The following is a 23165-nucleotide window of genomic DNA, read 5'->3' as shown; positions in this document are numbered from 1 at the left end:
CACCAAAAGGTCTGGATTTTCGAAATTGAAGATTTGTTTTTCAACATACAAGTAATCTATCTACAACTAGAACGGCACTCAGTTGAGAGCATACCTCCACCATGTGAACAATTTACATTTTGTATCCCAGAGTAGACCAGAACATCACAACACAGAATCACATTTAATCAAAATCATCCGTCCACAGATTTTTGAGATATCCTGCGTATGCATCGTTTTTGGCCCTATCTCCCAATGGCGAAGAATCACTTTAAAAATTATACCAGCCGAATCCGGATCTTCACCAAAATTGAATCGATCTTCCTTGTCTCACACACATCATGTCCACCAAGTTTCGTCCAAATCCATCCATAACGTTTTGAGATATCCTGCAATATATATTGTAGTTTTTGGCCCTATCGCCCAATGGTGAAGAATCACTTAAAAAATTATACTAGCCGGATCCGATTCCAGATCTTCACCAAAATCTAATAATTTCGTAATTATCACATTCACTACCTCTCTGCCAAATTTTGTCTGAATCCTCCCCTCCTGTACCCATTTTATTTGTTTATTTTTAAATCTAATGTACTGTGTTTACTTGGTTGTGTGACGTGATGGTTTCACGAGCAGTATGATGCAATCTGGATATTCCCTCTTGAGTTTCCATCACATGATGTAACTGGAGTATGAAGTGCGACTCACTTCCTGATGGGATTGGAGCAACCGAAGCAACCATGTCCAAAAGTGGACTCCTTCCTGCACAGTGCTGTCTGTTAGCTCACATTACAAAAACAAAACTCATATGTATTTAACAGGGTGAACATTTCCCAGCAGATAGAGAACTTGCTCACAAATGTACAGGGTGTTCCCAAAAGATCTGGACAACTTTGGTTGTCAATATATTGTTGATTGTAAAAGAAGAGGGTGACAGGAGAAAGCTCAGTGTGACTGTTGCATGTTCCTCCCCAAACCCCAGTTACAGTGCACCTCAGAGTCTCGAGAGGGAACGGGGCAGAAAGATTTGTTATGCTGAGTGTTCTAATAAACCATGGTAAAACCACACCAATGCAATTGTAGAACAAAACAAGTAATTGTATTAAGAACTCTCACATACACAATAATAACACTCTCAAAGAAAGAACAATGCATATATAACTTGCATCAAATGAACGATACATATGATGGTACCATGATTCCCCAATGCTCTCAAAGCAATGAACTCATGATACGACAAACGTGAGTGGAATGTAACATTCCCCAAAGTCAGTGCACTAATCTCCACGCTGGTTGAAGCCGTGCAGAACGACGAGGACAGGCAGGTATCGGCACGGCGGCCAACGAGGAGTTACGAGGTGAGAGGTCGATATGAGAATTGAGCCAATTATGGAAACCGACGGCAATCCACACGGTGAGGTCGATATGGGAATCCCAATGACAAAACAAGATGCACCAAGTGAACAGTCTCTTCGAGGACAAAATGGCGTATCGGCCCGTAATGGAGGCGCTTGCTCCCTCCAACAATAACTCACACTTGGTGATAAAATCTGAGACGCAGGTTTAATTGCACTCACAATATATGACGATGTCACAGGCAATCCCTGTCCCAGGAAGCCTCAACTCATTCACGACCAACATAAAAAAAGTCCGCTTGCAGCCTCGATGTGACACACAGCTGTCGTCTCCTCCTCTCTTTTCCCATCTCAATCTGTCTTCTTCCGGTTTCTTTGCCGCGTTTTCCTTTTTCCTTCACAAACATTTATTTTTACCTTTTACTAAAGTCATCTCCATTTCACACAAAAATCTTAACAATACAACCTTAAACTAAAAATCCTACAAGTATATAATAACAACAAAGGCAGAAGTGATGGATCCGTAACAGTGACGAACAGTTCATTGAGATGAGATCCGACACGCAAGTTCAGCGTAATTTCCGTACAAGGTGTGGAAGAAATCCACCACCATGGACTAATATCAGAGAGTGGTACAAGAGGTTTAAGGAGACTGGAAGTTGTCAGAAACAGTAAAGTACCGGTCGACCAAGCACAAGTGCAACAGACGTTGAACGAGTTCGTGAATCATTTCAACAAAGTCCCAGAAAATCAATCCGACGCACATCCAGATAACTGGAACAACCAACCACCACTGTACACAGGATTTTGCATAAAAGGCTGAATACCAATAAGGTGCAGAGTCTGCAGGAACTCAAACTAAATGATGGACCCAAACACAAGGCATTTGCCTTGGAAATGCTCAGTCGCATAGAGGAATCATTTGAATCTGTTAATGGTTCAAATCCGGTAAACGTTTGAATTGGTTAATGGTTCGAATCCGGTAAACGTTTGAATTGGTTAATGGCTTGAATCCGGTAAAATAAAATCGAATCCAGTAAACTTTTGAATCGGTTAAAGGTTCGAATCCGGTAAACGTTTGAATCGGTTAATGGTTCGAATCCAGTGAACGTTTGAATCGGTTAATGGTTCGAATCCGGTAAACGTTTGAATTGGTTAATGGTTCGAATCCGGTAAACGTTTGAATTGGTTAATGGTTCGAATCCGGTAAACGTTTGAATCGGTTAATGGTTCGAATCCGGTAAACGTTTGAATCGGTTAATGGTTCGAATCCGGTAAACGTTTGAATCGGTTAATGGTTCGAATCCGGTAAACGTTTGAATCGGTTAAAGGTTCGAATCCGGTAAACGTTTGAATCGGTTAATGGTTCGAATCCGGTAAACGTTTGAGTCGGTTAATGGTTCGAATCCGGTAAACGTTTCAATCGGTTAATGGTTCGAATCCGGTAAACGTTTGAATTGGTTAATGGTTCGAATCCGGTAAACGTTTGAATTGGTTAATGGTTCGAATCCGGTAAACGTTTGAATCGGTTAATGGTTCGAATCCGGTAAACGTTTGAATTGGTTAATGGTTCGAATCCGGTAAACGTTTGAATCGGTTAATGGTTCGAATCCAGTGAACGTTTGAATTGGTTAATGGTTCGAATCCAGTGAACGTTTGAATCGGTTAATGGTTCGAATCCAGTGAACGTTTGAATCGGTTAATGGTTCGAATCCGGGAAACGTTTGAATCGGATAATGGTTCGAATCCGGTAGTGGACTGAGAAACATAACGGCAGCAACAACAAGTAGGACATCCGGTAGTTGCTTGGAATCACCCTTTCATCAAAAATGGTCCATAAAAGGTTTTGTATGTGGCCGTCTAAGGTTGCCCTTGCCATCAAGTCTCTAACGATTAAAATACGATTGCCTGAAAAATAAACATGTCTTTCCTTGTTTGTAGAAATATGAATTGAGAATGTTGTGTCATTTGTTGTGAAGGTGGTGGTAACTTGAAGTGCCCTGCTGACAGCTTTTAGAAGAATGGCCGACAAGTACCATATACATGACTTTTCTTCAGAATGTTTTGGAGTTTAGAGAACTTGAAACCTTGCCCATTCAAGTGGACATGAAAAGACGAGGCATTTTTTTTTTTTTTTTTTTTTCTATACTGAATCGAGGCTCGTGAAAGAGCTGACAACCGCGAGGGAAAGACAAAGACAGTACATGGGGACCGCGAGGGAAAGACAGTACATGGGGACCGCGAGGGAAAGACAAAAACAGCACATGGGGACCGCGAGGGAAAGACAAAGACAGTACATGGGGACCGCGAGGGAAAGACAGTACATGGGGACCGCGAGGGAAAGACAAAGACAGTACATGGGGACCGCGAGGGAAAGACAAAGACAGTACATGGGGACCGCGAGGGAAAGACAGTACATGGGGACCGCGAGGGAAAGACAAAGACAGCACATAGGGACCGCGAGGGAAAGACAAAGACAGTACATGGGGACCGCGAGGGAAAGACAAAAACAGCACATGGGGACCGCGAGGGAAAGACAAAAACAGCACATGGGGACCGCGAGGGAAAGACAAAGACAGTACATGGGGACCGCGAGGGAAAGGATGGCATGGCTGGAATCCTTTATTGAAAACCGTACAAGTGGCAAAATTGTGTCACCTGAAATTAAGCTGAGAAGGGTGAGAGAGGAGAAACAGAAACATGATAAAATTGCTGAGTTGGGTGATAAGGAACATTATGAGAATTGGAATTCCAAAAGGCACGCCTTCCATACCTCTCCCAGTCTTTATGTCTGGATTTTATGCACGAACTCAACTGGAAAGGTACACTTATATGCCACTATAAAGTTTGACAAGACCCGATGATGTTTAGGGGGTTTCATGACAGTATTACTGGTGACAAATCATCAGGAGACTCGGTGGCAATTGATGCCAAATACCACCACAACTGCCTGAATATGTACAGAAACTACCAGCTTCATGGAAAGGAGAAGTCAAAACACCTCAAACCAATGATAGAATACTGGAGGTAGATGCTTTTGCTGAACTAGTGCCATACTTTGAATGAAGAGTGGAGGACAGTGACTACCTTTTCAAGATTTCTGAATATAGAATAGGCATTCTCATCATGTTCTTGACGAGTATAGGCATTCTCAAGTTGATCTCTCACTCTCGCTCTGTCCCTCCATGTCTCTGAATGGACCGTCTGGCAAACCCTTTCATCTGTACCATTACCAAACCTTATGAAGAAGATCTGCACTCAAACTTTTGGGCCTCACGATCAGCCAAGATCTTTCTTGCGCGAGCCATATATAAAATGTGGCCTCCAATGCAAGACATCCTCCATCGTGCAAAGTCTTTCCTTGGAAAATATGAAGTTTTATCAGCTTACAAGGCCTTCATCCATAGCTTGATGGAGTGCTGCTCTCCATTTTTGGATGGTGCCCCTGCCTCATGCCTTGTACTTCTTGTTGCAGTGGAAATCAAGGCCCTCAAGATCATTGGAATCTCCAACGATGAGGCTTAGTCTGAGCCTGTTACTCGCACTCAGTCTGCTATTGTCTCCTTTCTGGACTTGCACCCTCCACCCTCTACCCGCGGGTACCGTTGCTAGCAATATATAATGGCGATACAACAATTTTTACCGCTTTGCTTTGAAGAACAGGAATGAAAGGGGAAGAGCGTATTAATATGTCTGGTTGAAGGCTTTGGGTGGTGAGGGGGCTTGAAGCCAGATTTTAAACTTACAGCCGCCATGTTGGTGCTCGCTGTCACTGCGATGCGAAGCGAAAGATGCCTCAGAGCTATCACCATTCACAATCGCTATGTCGTATGTACTCCCGATACGTGTTTCCTTCATTGTAAAAACTACCAAGTCAACAGTTAAAAGGATTTTGAGCCGATAGGTGTTATGGCCTTGGCAAGATCGATGGAGACAGCAATCTGTTAGCTTATACACCGCCCAAAATAGCTATGTGGATTTCTCTCATGTAGAGATTAAACCCACGTCGTTTGAAATTTGGCCGAGGTCATTATTTACTTTTAATGATGTTTATATACGAATTAAAAAGAAGATAATTGGTTTTGGGCCGTGCTTTCCGCATATCTCGTGGGATTGTGAGTTGGAGAGACAACCGTGATGGCGGGGAGGGGGTGGCATTCTCTCAAGCAGGGATTCAACCCATGTCCTTATAAAAGGTCTTTGTCCGAGGTCATTATTTTTAACTGTGTGTTTTCATTCATCATGTTGCGATCGGTGTAGCCGTTTGTGCAACCCCGGAAAAATTAACGTTATGCGGGAGTCCAAACCTGAAAATGCTGGAGACCAAAGCTGAAATTGGAAAAACAATATTACCTATTTTACTCCAGGGGGTCCCAGGATTATCCACCCAAAATATCGTTGCGATCGGTTCAGCTGTTTTTGCGGTACCTGCGAATGGATGGATGGACAGACATTTGGTGAATTACAGTAAGATGCATTTGTCTTTGTTTGAGATTTTATTGTGTAGTGCTATATCTCTTTTGATCAATGGCCGATCTACATATATAATAGGCTAATACTTACTGTCTGTCTGTTCCACCCTGAAACACAAACGCTCCTCGGTGTAGTAAGTTCATGACTCTCCTTCAATCAAGTTGTTTATTAAAGACGATACAAAGCTCTCACAGAACACACGACCATCATGCCGTGCCGCCAGCAACCACCGAAGCCAAGCCCCCAGACATCACTACGCAGTACGTAGTACCAATCACAACATCTCCCTTTCATTGAAATTATTATGTTTGTATGCAACAAAACACTACTAAACTAAATCAAAATAATAAACTCAATCAGACACAACATGAACCACCCATAGATGGGATCTGGGGTTACTGTTATAACTCTTAACCAAAATGTAATTACTGCTCAGTATGATTAGCTAAAACACAGAATCATTCAAACACAGAAAACACAGAATCATTCAAACACAGAAAACACAATCATTCAAACACAGAAAACACAGAATCATTCGAATGTCCGCCATTTCAATCAATGCATCGTCTCTGCACCAACATTTCAAGGGCTGATTTCTGATTGTCGGTATTCACTATCACAATATCTCAATGGTTTTCGAAACACACAGCCTGATCTGGTCGAATACGGAGAGTTGTCCGGCATTGTTGTCTCAGCACTCTTGTCATCCTTGGAGCTTGAGCAGCCGTTAGTTTCCATTGCTGAAGCGTCGTCGTTGAAATGTACGTGTCGAGCAGTTGGTAGACTTTGATGTGTTGGTTGGGTCAGTTCGTCCTTCCAATTGGTGCCACAATCGGGTGGATGAAGTTCACGCAAGCGTGCCCTGGTTCTTCGAAGACCGTCCCGTTAGGCGTCTGTACTATATAAGAGCGGGGTTCGTTACAGCGAGCCACAACTTTCCCGGCGTACCATTGGTGCGTGTCCTTGTTCAGAATCCGAACCCGATGTCCAATAGCCAATCCAGGTAATTCCGGCCCAGCCGTTCTGTTGTATTGCTTTGCCATCCGGTCTCCACGTTCCTTCAATTGTTCCTGAATTTCCTGATGCCTTTGCTGTGCAGGAACCAACAGATGGTTTGGTAGGTTGGTACGTATATAGGCCGGTTGAACAGCATTTCGCTTGGACTTGGGAATCTACAGGTGTGCACCTCAGGTGTTGTAGTGCAATATCTATGTCACTCCCTGATCTAATACACTTTTTGATCATGTTCTTCACTGTTTGGACTTGTCTCTCAACCAATCCATTACTGTGTGGATACCTCGGCGATGTTGTCGTGTTTTTTTACATTCCATTTGGTACACATATCACGGTACGGCTTACCCACATATTGAGGTCTATTGTCGGATATGATCTCCAGAGGTGGGCGGAACATACTGAAACATTCAGATGTGACCTTGGCTACTGCACAGCTTGTCGTGTATTCCATTCTCTTCACAACTGGGTACTTGGTGTAATAATCCATCACCAAGAGATAGGTTGGCCCATGTAGCTCACACATATCACTGGCTACCTTTGTCCATGGTACCGCTGGTATCTCATGAGCTATCATTGCCTCATGCCTTTGTTCTGGTTGGTTCTCTTGACATGCCTTACATGTTCTGACAACTATATCAATGTCCAGATATATGCTTGGCCAGTAAACACATTCGCGTGCTAGACGTTTTGTCTTTTCGATCTCCATGTGCGCCTCATGGAGCTGGTCGAGGATATCCTTACATAGCTGCTCTGTAATTAGTACCTGTCGACCTTTGAATACAACCCTGTCACAAATACCAATTTCATCACGGTATGGCCAGTACGGACGTAGGTCCACAGGCAGCTCTGTAATCCGAGTAGGCCACCCTCGATGAACAACCTGCTGCAATGCTCGAAAGGTTCTATCAGCCTTTCCACACTCTCTGAGTTGGTCCTGTTTCCTTGAGCTGAAATTAATGAGGTCAAAGCGATGATGATCATCCACATCATCAAGCTCAATACCATCTACACGTGTGTCCAACTGCAGTTCCTGATTGTTCTCTGGGTTTGGTAGCCTCGACAGTGTGTCTGATAGCATCATCTCACGGCCGGCCTTATACTCCAGATCAAAATCGTAGCCTTGGATTTTCACAAGAAGGCGCTGGAGCCGTGGAGGGGCGCTTGTAAGCGGTTTGCTGATGATCATGATCAATGGTTTGTGGTCTGTGTATACCTTGAAGCGTTTCCCAAATTAAATGGTGGAGGAGAATTAACTGTACTGCGAGCCTGAGGAGAGGAGCTCACGTTTTTGGTGAGAACTGGTATTCTGAGGAGATTGGTCTTCCTAAGAAGGAGAGCTTTAAGGAGGTCATCCTGCCTGCCTGCTTTGGCCTTGGTGTTATCATCCTCCACCATTGCCTGTTGATGGTCCTGTTCGTCTCCTCATCATCTCTTCGTCGTCCTGCTCATCTCATCGCCTGCTCCGTGCCCATCCTCTCAACCGCTGCCCCCAGAGATAAGTCGCCATTTTGTGTCCCTCACCCCGTCTGTGCTTGTGAGTTGATGCCTTCGTTTTTATCGGATTTATTTTACTTCATTGTATATAGTTATTATTGATTTCATTCTCCGTTTATTTGTTCGGGATTAAACCCGTTTGGTTGTATTCAAAGCTTTATCCCAGTGTGTACCCTGGTTAGAATAGGTACACCGTATCCTTGCGTGTCGTAAGAGGCGACGAAGAGGGTTGGCGTCAGGAAGGGCATCCGGCCATAAAAACATTGCCTCAAAAAGAGAACCATGACAATTACAACTACATATGGGCAGGGTACAGCCTGAAGTGGAGATCGGTTTCTGAGGTTTGGGACATGGAATGTAGGGACAATGACAGGGAGATCAGGAGAAGTGGTGGAAGTATTGATCAGAAGAAGAGTGGACATATGTTGTGTGCAAGAGACGAGATGGAAGGGAAGTGGTGTGAGAATGGTGAAGGGTAGGCAGGGACAGAAATACAAGTTTGTGTGGCAAGGGTGCCCGGAGGGCGTGAATGGTGTTGGTGTCCTGTTTTCTGAGGAGTTTGTAGACCGTGTGGTGAGTGTGACTAGAGTGAGTGATAGGTTGATGATGGTGAAAATGATGATTGGAAAGCTCTTGGTGAACGTCATCTCGGGATATGCTCCGCAGGGTTATAAGGCAGCCAAGAAGGCTACAAAGAAAGAGGTAGCAAAGGCGCAGGCGGCATGTAGGAAAATGTTCGGAGAAAGCTTGGATTCGGAAGAGGGTCAGAGAGCGGTATTCAGGATTGCAAAGCAGATAGCGAAAGAGAGGTGTGATGTGATGGGGGTGAGTTGCTTGAAGGATGAAGTGGGACAAATCGTTGTGGACCCAGATGGAATTAAATGAAGATGGAAGAGATATATGGAAATGCTGTTGAATACAGATAATGAATGGGATGGCAACATAGAGAGTAACCCAGTTTTAGGACCGGCAGAGAAGATAACTGAGAAGGAAGTTGAGGAAGCGATAAAAGCAATGAAGAGTAGAAAAGCGGGAGGGCCGACGGGAGTTGTGGGAGATATGTTGAAGGCAGCAGGAAGTTGGGGTGTGAAGAGAATGACAGAGATCTGTAATCTGGTGGTGAAAGAAGGCCGCATTCCAGTGGATTGGGAACTGAGTACCCTCGTCCCTCTATACAAGGGGAAAGGTGACCCTCTGGAGTGTGGCTCGTACCGAGCGATAAAGTTATTGGAGCATGGAATGAAGGTATTGGAAAGGGTGTTGGAGAGGAGGATAAGGAAGAAGGTGAAGATCGACGAAATGCAGTTTGGATTTATGCCAGGAGGAGGAACGACAGACGTGCTCTTTATTGTGAGGCAGTTGCAGGAGAAGTACATGGAGAAGAGGAAGAAGTTGTTTCTTTGGTTTGTTGATCTGGAGAAAGCATTCGATAGGGTTCCACGTGAAATATTGACATGAGCATTGAGGAAGTTAGGAGTGGAGGAATGGTTGATCAGAGTAGTGATGGCAATGTACAAAAGAGCGCGCACAGCTGTAAGGACGAAGGACGGGAACAGTGGTGAGTTTGAGGTGAAGGTGGGAGTGCATCAGGGGTCGGTACTAAGTCCACTACTATTTGTAGCTGTGATGGAGGTGCTGGCTCAGAACGTAAAGGAGGGTTTTCCGTGGGAGTTGTTGTATGCAGATGATCTGGTGTTGATTGCGGAAAGTATGGATGGACTGAAGGAAAAGATGAACAAGTGGAAGGAATGTATGGAGACAAAAGGTCTGAAGGTGAATATAGGAAAGACGAAGGTGATGGCAAGTGGTAAAGCATGTGGTGAGGTGGAAAGAACTGGGAAGTGGCCATGTGCTGTGTGCAGGAAGGGTGTCGGAGTGAACTCCATTCAATGTACAATGTGCGCTGAGTGGGTTCATCAAAAACGTAGTGGTCTGAGAGGGTCATTAACCAGTGTGGCAGCTACATTCAAATGTAAGGTGTGCACAGAGGGAGCTGCAGATGGAGGAAATGTTGAGTTGGATCTTGGAGACGGCGTGAAGCTGGAAGGTGTGAAAACATTTTGCTACCTCGGAGACATGCTGAATGGAGAAGGTAGATCAGACTTGGCAACAGTTGCAAGAGTGAAATGTGCATGGAAGAAGTTTCGGGAACTGAGTGGCATGCTGATGAGGAGGGGAGTGTCGTTGAAGCTGAAGGGAAAGGTGTATGCTGCATGTGTGAGAAGTGTTATGATTTATGGGAGCGAGACATGGGTAATGAACGTAGAGCAGCAACAAAGGCTGGAAAGGGTGGAAATGCGAATGGTTCGGTGGATGTGCGGAGTATCGTTCAGAGAGAGGAAGACAAATGATGAATTGCGAAAGATGATGGGAATAGAGCCTGTGATTGATGCTGTGAAGAGGACCAGGTTGAGATGGTTTGGTCATGTGTTGAGGAAGGATGAAAGTGACTGGTTGAGAAGAGTGATGGAAATGAATGTAGAAGGAAGTAGAGGACGGGGAAGACCGAGAAAGACTTGGCTAAAGATGGTGGAAGAAGAAATGCGGGCAAGGGGGTTAACAAGGAGAGATGCAGAAAATAGGGCAAAATGGAGAAGATTGTCATGGGGCCCGCAAGGCTAACCGCCGCTCTAGCAGGGAAAATGGCCTTAAAATGCATGTTGTTGTTGTCTGTTGTTGTTTCCCAAACACGAAAGTATGGAACTTCTGTATGCCAGCAACTAGGGCCAGAGTTTCTCGTTCAATGTTTGAATATGCAGACTGAGTGGGTGTCAGAATTGTGACACAAAAGCAACAGGCTTGGCATCCTGCAAAAGGCATGCACCCAGTCCCTTCTGTGACACATCCACTTCCAAAACTGTCTCCTTGTCATGATGATAGTATGTTAGACAGGCGTCTGCGTCAACACTCCGTTTAAGTTGCTCAAATGCAAACTGATGGTCTTCCTGCCACAGGAATGGCACTCCATTCTTCAGTAAATCTTGGAGGGGTGCCACCTTATCCGCAAAGTGGGGAATATGTGGTGACAGATAGTTAATCAGTCCAATGAATGGCTCAAGACTTCTTATCCTGCGGTGACGGCATCTTCCGGATGTCGCAGATCTTCCCAGGATCAGGTGAGATTCCTTGTTTGCTGTAGATCGAGCCGAAGAAGTTGATACGGTCGATCTTGATGATACAGTTAAAGAGTTGAAAACCAGACCCTCTCTTCGTGCTACTTTCATCAGGTTCAGAAGAATACGATCATGCTCCTCTTCAGTTCGTCCTGATACTGCCACATCATCGGAGATACCAATACAGCCTGGTGCTTGCTCGAGTATGTGGTCCATGGCTTGCTGGAACAGATCCTGGCCGACACATAAACCAAAAGGCAATCTCTTGAAGCACCAGCGCCCAAAAGGTGTGTGGAATGTGGTCAAATCCTGGCTTTCCTCATCCAGATGCACAGCCCAATAGCCAGCCCGGGCATCTAATTTTGAGAATATCGTGGCGTCAGCAAATTCTGGGTTCAGCTCGTCTAATGTCGGTATTTTATGTGGACACCACTTCAGCCAAGAGTTCAGGCGTTTCGGATCGAGACATACTCTTAAGCTCCCATCTTTCTTTACACTATTACAGATGGAAGAGCACCAATCCGTGTGATAGTCCACTTTCCTGATGATGCCCTGTTTTTCCATTTTCATCAGTTCCTCCTTTAACTTCCCTTTGATGTGAACACTACACTTCCTTGGTGCGTAAATCGATGCCTTTGCATCAGGCTTTAGATGAAGCCTCACTTTTCCTTTAAAATTCCCAATGCAGTCAAACCTGTCCAGGAACAGCCTTTTCCAATCATCCACGGAATTCACCTTGTGGGGCTGTTCCTTGTGGCGCATTGGTTTGGGAATCCTTGATGCTGAAGGTGCAGCCTTCAGCAATGTCCTCCGTTGTCCAGCAATGCTGTTTATGGTGACGATGTTGAGCTGTTCACACGCTAGTAGTCCAAGTACTGCAGGTCCAGGTACTTCAACCACATAGAACCTGTACTTGAACCAATCTGAGTCTTTATATCGACACAAGAGCTTAAGGATTCCGTTGTAGCGGCTGCCGCTGAGTTTTCACAATCGCCTTGCACCTATCAAGGACGCGGAGCGATCACCATGCCGGGCTCGTCCAGGACGCCCGGGCAGGCTCGCCCTCAACTTGCCAGGCCGCAGCCAGGACGCTGGGCCACGCCCCCTGGCGCCGGGCCTGGGCAAACCCCCTGGCGGAATAGATATATATTGCTGAGAGATAAACGGTTTTTCAGAGTGCCTGAGTGTTTGATTTCAATAAAGCAACTCAGATGAATTCCAGCTTTTTGTCGCGTCCATTCTTCTGATCGACGTGGGAGCCCCAGCTCCTTCGTTGGTGACCTATCGACATGGACACGGCAGTCGCCCTTAAACTGCCTACCTTCTGGGAGGCTCACGCGGCGGTTTGGTTCGCACAGGCGGAGTCCCTGTTCGCCCTGCGAAGCATAACGGCCGACGACACCCGCTTCCACCATGTGGTAGCTGCGCTCGGGTCGGTTACTGCGGCCCGCGCCCTGAGCCTCCTCGAAAGCCCGCCAGCCGCTGACAAATACGGCGCGATTAAGAAGCTGCTCCTCGATGCTTTCGCCCTCCCATCGGCGGAACGCGCACGGCGCCTGCTCGATCTGCCTGAGCTCGGCGACACGCGCCCTTCCGAGCGCATGGACTACATGCTTTCACTGCTCGGCGAGCACTCTCCGGCATTCCTGTTCCGGGAGCTGTTCTTCCGTCAGCTGCCTAACCCGGTACGCCTCGCCCTGGCAAGCACGACGATCACAGATCCCCGGGCCCTTGCCAGAGAAGCCGACAAGATCTCCGCCGCAGGACAGCGCATCGTAGCGGCGACATGGGACCCACCGCCGTCCGACGCAACACCCAGGGCGCCCGAGCACCCGGCACGGTCGACGGCCGAACTGCCGACGCCATTGGCGGCCGCTCTACCGAGCCGACCACCTCCGGCACGACGACCGAGGCCTCCACCTGACCAAGCGTGGTGTTACTATCATGCCAGGTTCGGACAGAAGGCCCGGACATGCCGACCCCCGTGCACCTTCGGCAGGCCGGGAAACGGCCGGGCCGGCGTTCATTACCAGCCATGAGCGCCGGCCACACGGGCAACTTACTGTTCATCACGGATACAGCGTCCGGACGGCGCTTCCTGTGCGACACCGGCGCCCAACTGAGCGTCATACCCGCCTCTGACCAGGACAGGCAATCCGCGGTTTGCGGCCCCTCCTTAGTTGCGGCCAACGGATCGACTATCCGCACCTTCGGCCCGCGCAACGTCACCCTCTGCTTCGGCGGCCAACGCTTTGCTTGGACGTTTGTAACCGCCAACGTGCCCGTGGCTCTGCTAGGCGCCGACTTCCTCTGCGCACACGGACTGCTGGTGGACGTCCAACGGCGTCGTTTAATCAACGCTGAAACCTTCAGCTCCCTGGTATGCACATTGAGCAGCTCCGCGCCGACCGAGCTGGCATGCACCGTCCCGGCGGCGAACGAGTTTGCTCGCCTGCTCACGGAGTTCCCGGCCCTCACGCGGCCGACGTTTTCGGCCGTCGCAGTACGGCATGGGATCGAGCACCACATACCAACCACGGGCCCGCCGGTCTACGCCAGGGCCCGCCGCCTCGACCCAGCCAAGCTCGCCGTAGCGAAGGCCGAATTCGACGCGTTGGAGCACCTCGGCATCGTGCGGCGCTCCGATAGCGCGTGGGCCTCGCCACTGCACATCGTGCCAAAGCCGGGGGGTGGATGGCGCCCGTGTGGCGACTACCGCCGTCTGAATGACGCTACCACCCCCGACAGGTACCCGATCCCGCATATCCAAGACTTCTCGGCCCGTCTGGCGGGACGGGTCATTTTTTCAAAAATTGACCTCATACGGGGATATCACCAGGTACCTGTCAGGGCGGCCGACGTCCCTAAAACGGCAGTCATCACGCCGTTCGGCTTATTCGAATTCTTGCGGATGCCGTTTGGTCTCAAGAACGCGGCTCAGGCGTTCCAGCGCTTGATGGACGGCGTGCTGCGTGACCTGCCGTTCCTTTTCGTTTACCTGGACGACATCCTCGTCACCAGCACGTCCCGGGCCGAGCACCTCCTCCACCTCCGAACACTGTTCGAGCGCCTCAGCGAGCACGGCCTCATCGTCAACCCGGCCAAATGCCACTTCGGCACGACGGCCGTTGATTTTTTGGGCCATCACATCACCAAGAACGGGGCCGTGCCGCTGCCAACCAAGGTCGAGGCCATCACCACGTTCCCGCGTCCCCGCACCAAAAAGGCCCTGCAGGAATTCCTGGGAATGGTGAATTTTTATCACCGCTTCGTGCCCCGCGCTGCTCAGCTCATGCGGCCCCTCTACGAAGCCCTCCGGGGCAAGCCGGCCAAGCACGACATCGCCTGGTCCGCAGCAATGGACGCGGCCTTCCAAGGCTCAAAGCGGGCCCTCGCCGACGCAACACTGCTCGCTCACCCGGTGCTCAACGCTCCCATCGCCCTCACCACGGATGCCTCCGACTACGCGGTGGGCGCCGTACATGAGCAATGGGTGAACGGGGTTTGGCAGCCACTCGCTTTTTTCAGCCGGCAGCTCCGGCCGAACGAGCTCAAATACAGCACGTTTGACCGGGAGCTCCTCGGTCTACACCTGGCCGTCCGCCATTTCCGCCACCTCCTGGAGGGCCGTCCTTTCACGGCGTTCGTCGACCACAAGCCGTTGGTTTACGCCATGGCCAAGGTCACGGAGCCATGGTCGGCCCGCCAACAGCGCCACCTCTCCGCCGTGTCGGAGTTTACCACGGACATCCGGCACGTCGCCGGCAAAAACAACGCCGTGGCCGACTGTCTTTCCCGGGCCAGCGCGAACGCGGTCCACCTGGGCGTGGATTTTGCGCTTATGGCGGCGGACCAAACCACCGACACCACGGTGCAAGCCCTCCGGGCGGCGGACACGGGCCTCCGCCTGGCCGACATCCCCTGCGCGGACACTGTCCTGCTCTGCGACGTCTCCCAAGGCCAGCCTCGCCCCATCGTGCCCGTCGCCTGGCAACGCCGCATCTTCGCCTCCCTCCACGGCCTTTCCCACCCGGGCCGGAAAGCTTCCCAGAAGCTGGTGTCGGCGCGTTTCGTCTGGCACGGCCTTCGTCGGGACGTCCGCGATTGGACCAGCGCCTGCACGGCCTGCCAACGGGCCAAGGTCCACCGACACACCCAGGCCCCGCTGGCACCTTTCACCGTGCCCGAACGACGTTTCGACCACGTCAACGTGGATCTGGTGGGCCCCCTCCCCCCGTCACGGGGGTTCACACACCTGCTCACCATGGTGGACAGGACCACCAGGTGGCCGGAGGCCGTGCCCCTCGTCTCCACCACCACCGCCGACGTGGCGCAGGCTTTCATCGCCACCTGGGTCGCCCGCTTCGGCGCACCGGCGGACATCTCGTCAGACCGCGGTCCACAGTTCACCTCCGAGCTGTGGGGCGCGGTCGCCCGCAACCTGGGGGTCAAGCTCCACCGTACTACGGCCTACCACCCCCAAGCAAACGGGTTGTGCGAGCGATTCCACCGCTCCATGAAGGCCGCGCTCATGGCCGGCCTTCAAGACGTCGGGTGGGCCGACCGGCTGCCGTGGGTCCTTTTGGGCCTTCGCACGGCCCCCAAGGAAGACCTCCAGGCATCCACCGCCGAGCTTGTCTATGGCCAGGTGCTACGCGTCCCGGGCGAATTTGTGCCCGACGCTACCAGTCCCTGGTCCGCAGCTCACCAGCGCTCGGACCTCCAGGAGGCCGCCCGACGGTTTGCCCCCGTGCCAACATCCCGCCACGGTGACCCCCAGTCCTACGTCCCCCCAGCACTCCGCACAGCGGAGTATGTTTTTGTGCGTCACGACGCACATCGGTGGCCACTCCAGCCGCCGTACGACGGGCCCTTCCGGGTGCTGCGACGGGACGACAAGTCGTTCGTCATCGACATCGGCGGCAGGTCGGACCGGATTGCTGTGGACCGCCTCAAGCCGGCACACGTGGACGTCGACCACCCACCACGGGTGGCCCTTCCGCCGCGGCGAGGCCGCCCCCCGTCCACGGTGCCCCCCACTCGACCGCCCACCACCTCACCGGGCCCCCTCCCACGACCCGCCAGGGGTCGCTTCGGCCGGGTCGTCAGGACCCCCCTCAAATTGACCCTGCCGGTGCAAGTCGATTCTGGGGGGACGTGTGTAGCGGCTGCCGCTGAGTTTTCACAATCGCCTTGCACCTATCAAGGACGCGGAGCGATCACCATGCCGGGCTCGTCCAGGACGCCCGGGCAGGCCCGCGCTCAACTTGCCAGGCCTCGGTCGGGACGCCCGGGCATGCCCGGGCAGGCTCGCCCTCAACTTGCCAGGCCGCAGCCAGGACGCTGGGCCACGCCCCCTGGCGCCGGGCCTGGGCAAACCCCCTGGCGGAATAGATATATATTGCTGAGAGATAAACGGTTTTTCAGAGTGCCTGAGTGTTTGATTTCAATAAAGCAACTCAGATGAATTCCAGCTTTTTGTCGCGTCCATTCTTCTGATCGACGTGGGAGCCCCAGCTCCTTCACCGTGACACTTGATCTCACTGCCATTGTAAGCAGTGAGCTTGGTCCCACCAAGCGGAGTCAGTTTTGACATCCATTTGTTTCCATACATGTCCTTCACAACGCGCACCTGTATTCCTTGATGCACCTGTATCCACTTTCAACTGCAGTTTGCATACATCTTTCATGTCAGGGCATACAATGTTCAACAATGTGTACACTTCATCCCTCGTCCCCTTCATACACAGTGCGGATACCCTGACCACATGAAATGGCTTGGTGTGTTCATATGTGTCAGTGTCGCTTTCGTAACTGTCATCATCGCCTTCAGTAAAATACCCCGACACTTCATTCACCGAGGTCCCATTAGTGTTACTTCCCCGAAGCATACCTCTCAACTTGCTTCTGCTGACTCGACGGCCTCTTCCACCCATTGCAGGACGGCGGCTCCACTCATACCCATCAGCATATCTCGTGCTTCGTTTGGGATTTTCACAACAGCGGGCCCAGTGTCCCAGTTCACCACAATACTTACAATAATCATTGTTAGCTGGGCAGTTCCATGGTGGATGTGATAGTCCACACTTTTTGCACTTTTGTCGATGTGTCATGGCATTCACAGACGATGAAGGCCCTTCCATCTTCTGGATGGCCTGCTTTCCGATTACCATTGCTTCGTACTTGCGCCCCTCACTTAAAACCAGGTCCATGTCGTACCCGACCTCCTGGTCGAGCAGATGCTTTTGAAAATCATCATGTGGGGTGCTCGCAACAATCAACTCGATAATCCGTTCCGAGAGTTCTGCTTCGGAGAAATTGCACAACCTTCCCTTCCGTCGGCATCGGTTGACGAAATCATCAATGGACTCTCCTTCTTGCTGCCGAAATCTCATCATTTCCAGCCGGTGAATCCGAAAGTTTACATGAATGTCCAACTGATCCTCGAATAATTTATCCGGATCCTTTTTATCATCCTCACTCAGAGTCGATGCATTGATCCGCCTCAGTCCTTCGTCTCCCACAGCAATCTGAATCTTGATGGCCTGTCTGGCTTTAGCATCGATGTCCTGGTCCGACAGCACCAAGTTCATCCGTTGCTTGAACAACTTGAAAGTCTCCGCCAGCTCTGAGCTGGACCAGACCATTGTCGGGAACTTACTTCGCCATGTTGAAAAAACACGGAACGTGCTGCCGTGGTAATCCGCAAAGAAAAACAAGACCAAAAATCAAACTGCTTGTTGATCTTCACGATCCCGCCGCTGCCATCATGTAGTAAGTTCAGGACTCTCCTTCAATCAAGTTGTTTATTAAAGACGATACCAAGCTCTCACAGAACACACGGCCATCATGCCGTGCCCCCAACAGGCAACAACCACCGAAGCCACGCCCCCAGGGTCACGACGCAGTACCAATCACAACACACGGAGAAAAAAAAAATGAAAAGTTGCTTCAAATTAATCCAACCCTATAGGAAAATTATAGTTTTTTCATTCGGACCAAAAATTGAACCTGGGTGGTGTATAAGGAAAAATACCGCTACTTCGAATACTTTTTTGAAAAATAAAATTAAATATATTTGCTGTGAAGAAATATGATTTTGAAATTTCGCAATACGTACTCTATACAGTGTATTAAATAGGCTAATACTGTCTGTCTGTTCCACCCTGAAACACGGAAATGATTGTGGAGACAAATTATGAAAAAGTCCCTTCTAACGACCGTCGTCGTCGTCGTAGTCAAGTGTCAACGGTAAAGAGGTAGTAACCTCCATGCTTAGACGGCGGAATGGTGTTTGGACCACATGGCTCAATATTCTGCTTCATTCAAAATAGTCAGTTAAACACTTGTATATGATTATGAAGAATGTCAAGGTTTGTAACGACCGCGTCATGGGCCTTTGTAACGGTATGGACCTTCGTCTTCAGGGAGGCCTCTGGTATAAGAATAAGGTGTGGCAGTGGGGAGTGGTGGCTTGGTGGTCTATGAGCACAGGGTGAGGGTCTGGGAGGAGGCGAGGGTCTGGGGGGGGCGAGGGTCTGGGGGGGGCGAGGGTCTGGGAGGGGCGAGGGTCTGGGAGGGGCGAGGGTCTGGGAGGGGCGAGGGTTTGGGAGGAGCGAGGGTCTGGGAGGGGATGAAGGGTCTGGGAGGGGGTATCCTCTCTCCCCAAGTAGGGAAATTTGGTAATCCACCATGAACCAAACATCGGCACTTTAATAGTGTGAAATGAACTAGGGTACCAATATACGAACCGAGGATGTACTGCGATATCTTTGTTGTTAAGAATTGGGATTTTAATTTTTTGAGCTCTTTCAATCAGGGCAAGAATAAAAAGCATCATTTGTAGTTCACCTGAAACGAAGTTCAGGTGAGCTTATGCGATGACGCGTCGTCCGTCCATCAGTCCGTAAACATTTGAAACTTCTCCGAAACCGCTGATGGGATTGCGACCAAATTTGGCACAAATTATATTTGTTGTATTGTGACTAAAGTTTGTTCACAGCATTAAAAAAAAGTCGGGGTCTAAGGGGGTTTACCGGGGTCAAAGTGGATCCAGGTTTTACCCCCAAAATAGGAATTCTTTTTCCTCTGAAACTACACATATTTCGATTAAACTTGACCACAACCTTCACCACCCGAGATGTACCAAAGTTTGTTAACGGCGTAAGAAAAAACAAAATCTGTTCCTGTGGGAGTCTACGGGGGGGGGGCCCCCGAAAATCGGTGTTTCCTTTATTCTCAGAAACTACACACGCAATTCCGATGAAACTCAACCACAACCTTCATCACCACTGATGTACCAATGTTTGTTCAATGCATGCGTAAAATTGGGGTCTGAGGAGGCCGAACCGGAACCCGTGACCCATGAGGGATTGCTCCCCCGAAATAGGTATTTGCCCCCCAAAATAGGTATTTGCTTTCTCCTCAGAAATTACATATGCAATTCTGATGAAACTTGACCACAATCTTAATTACCTGTGTTGTACCAACGTTTGTTCCTGGCATTTAAAAAATCGGGGTCGAAGGTGGTCTATAGGGGGGTGGGGGGGGGGGGCTTGTCCCTCAAAATAGGTATTTGCTTTTGTCTCAGAACCTACACACACAATTTTGATGAAAGGTCACCACAACCTTCATCATCCATGATGTACCAATGTTTGTTCAAGGCATGCGTAAAATTGGGGTCTGAGGCCGAACCGGAACCCCGTGACCCATGAGGGATTGCTCCCCCGAAATAGGTATTTTTTCGTTTGTTTATTTAAAGTCTTATGCTTACGTTAGTATGATGTACATGCTGCCCTGTCTTCTAGCAACCTTTGAAATTGGTTTAAAATACCTTTAGTTAGTGCAGCATACTGTTTATTCCAGGGGTATTGCTCCGATGTTTTTCTTTTTATATAGTGGTATTTTGTCACAGGCTTCCAGCTAGTACTTTATATGGTATTAGTGGATTTGTATGGTGTTGTATAATGCCCCTTTTATGGGCCTACATTCATTGCAGACCTCACACGGATGTGCAAAATATGCTGTATTCACTTGCTGACTGATCATTTCAATATGATAAGGTACATGAAATAAATATAGCCATAATGGCTTCTATGGGACTTTATTTAGCTTAGTAGCCCTATTAATGGGTATCACATCATTATAGCCCTGATGGTGAGTATGCCAAATTTCATCCTTCGTTCCAGTTGATAACAACCATTTCAATATTTCGTCTTAAGCCAATAAGTGTTAATCAAAAAGGCAAATCAAAGAAAAGCAAATTAGCAGTTATTAAGTATACAAACAAAACACGTTAAAACAAATTGGAGTTGCTTGCAGGAATACACAAATCCCTGGCATTATCAAAAAAGTTCCATCCATTTGCCCGTGTCCAAGTATACTGCACATGAGTCATGATAGAACCAAGTCCGAGGCAGAGGTCCCAGCAGAGTCCAAATGTCCTTGGCACAATCGTATGCCTCCATCATGACCCGGTAATGCCCTTCAAGTCCTTGCCAGTAACCGCCAGTCGCAAATAGGCGGCGTCCCAGCACTGCCATACCACCATTCTCATGTAGCTTGTGTAGCAGCTGCACCTGTAATGATGAATATGACCCAGAATGATTTAGAGTTTTTGCCCTGCTCTATTTTTTATCTTTAATTTTACCTCTAGGCGTATAGAACTAAAACGTTACGTTTTTGCATTTGCATGACTAACCTATTGCTTGAAAGAAACAACGGAATACTAGCCTCTGAAGGCTAGTGCCATTCTGTGTCAGCAGACGAGTTAATGGATTTTTATCAAATCAAAGTCCATAAGAAAGTCGAAATATGAATCGTTGTGGGACGAGGTGTGCAGCAAACATTTTGAGCATTAGCCCTTTGGAGAAAAACAAGAGTCCCGTAACAAAAAGGTGCTTTATTTTGCTCTGGAAAAGGGCTAATGCTCAAAAAGTCAGCCGTACCTCACTTCAGTGGGACGTTAACATACTGTTATTGGCTTTCAATTTGTAGAATCCATTGTTTAACCCTGTAAACAAAATGTACTTGTGTTCACCAAAGAGCCGTATAGCCACAAACAGGAAGGGCACAAGAAAACCAAAAAAGTACCAGAATTCATAATCTTTTGGAAAGGATGAGATCTAAATGTACTTTTTTCCCAAAAATAACGAATGGTCTAAAGAGGTATTGTGCATTATTTTTGTTGCAGGTGGCTTTACTAAAGTAAACAAAGCAACAGGCAGCAGGTTTGCATCCTTTCTGGGGGTACGGCTATGCTGCTCATTCAGAGAACCGTTGATTATGGTGGTAAGGTCCAATCTGATCAAGGTTCCAGCACACAAGATGCCGACTACTCTTTTAGAAAGGTACAGTGACAACATTAGCGTCCATATGTGAAAGCAAGGAAATGGAACAACCGGCTTAACATTCCACCCGAAGGTGGTATACATATTGATGCAACAGCACGCCTGCAAAACACCAGGATGACAGTTTATTGTCAGGCTGGGAATCCAATACAAGCGAGACAGATCAAATGTGAGAACGTTCGCTACGTCTGCTCTTTTCATGTCTGCATATGGTAGAAACTAGAACAGCACTCGGCTAAGTGCATAACCTCGCCTCGCGCACTCATTCTGAATAAAAATATTATCATTAACTGAGCACGCTACTATTATGGTCCATATACCCGTATCATCCTTGCACCCTATTATGTCACATACTTTGCCATTATCCATAGTTTTATTGATTATTGATCAATTATTAGGATATTTAACAACCACTTTTGTGCACATTAAGGCTAAATTGCATCAATGAAGATGAATATGAAAAAAATTCAAACTATATTCCCCATTCATAGTCGATCATAGGTATGAAATTTCGCATCCATCTGCTAAGCAGTTCTGAAGAAGATTTTTGAAAAGTTTTTATTTTCAATCAAATATGGCCACTAGACCATATGGCCGATGACATCAGAAATTTAATTCTTCACTCACATCAGGCTGCAGATCAGATATATGAAGTTTGAGATTTTTTTGGGATAATGATTTCGATTCAATCAATTATGACTGGAATACCACTTGTCATCATTATCACTCTATATATCCAATGGGGGAGTTGATGACATGTGCCAAGTTTCAATATTTTTTGTTGAGCCATTTCAGAGAAAAGGATGTGAAGATGTTTTCCTTTAATCCAATATGGCTGCCACACCATGTGACATGTGACAGAGTTATCAATAAAACATTCTCCATGGGGAGTGCCTCCAATGTTTAAAGTTTTGCATTGACAGGACAAGCTGTTGCCGAGAAAAAAAAATTGAAAGCGAAAATATATAGACGTGAGCACGCACACATGTTGCAATAGTCTCTAAACTAATACGCTTACAATTTAGGATGATGATTTGATAAAAATAAAATAAAACTGGGTGAGTGCACTAATCGCTTTATAATCCCATAGTAAGAGCAGCCACTATTGATCTATGGATGCCATCATTCAACATGTTTTAGAACATATCAATCAAGGCAAATAGGAAAGCAAATGATGATGTAATTGTCAATGGTTGCAAAAATTCAACCTTTAGACATGCCTACAACATTGGATGTCCAAGTAACCAGTAATTATTTAATGAAAGCAGAACTAATGGGAGTTAAGCAAACTTAGGAATTTCCCATGTTTAATAAAGAAAATATTAGTGGTATTCCACACAAATCCAGAGTTGTAAGGACTTGGATTCAAGAACCAAATTGGGAAGAGCAGG

General features: G+C 48.2%; 1 protein-coding gene across 7 annotated transcripts in view; it reads right to left on the bottom strand.

The window, feature by feature from the left end:
* Positions 1 to 20437: 20437 nt before the first annotated feature.
* KLHL30 (kelch like family member 30) overlaps positions 20438 to 23165 on the bottom strand; it is a 51934-nt gene continuing 49206 nt past the window's right edge. For all 7 annotated transcript variants that reach the window (XM_068112331.2, XM_068112332.2, XM_078775705.1 and 4 more), the window contains one exon: positions 20438 to 21003. In XM_068112331.2, coding sequence (XP_067968432.2) covers positions 20770 to 21003 — 234 coding nt within the window. In that variant the 3' untranslated portion in view covers positions 20438 to 20769. The remainder of the gene's footprint in view (positions 21004 to 23165) is intronic.

Source organism: Myxine glutinosa, chromosome 4 (assembly GCF_964187855.1).
Source record: "Myxine glutinosa chromosome 4, kmMyxGlut1.1, whole genome shotgun sequence".
NCBI lineage: Eukaryota > Metazoa > Chordata > Myxini > Myxiniformes > Myxinidae > Myxine > Myxine glutinosa.
Note: the sequence above shows the minus strand (reverse complement) of the source record. Positions and strands in the feature narration are given on the sequence as shown.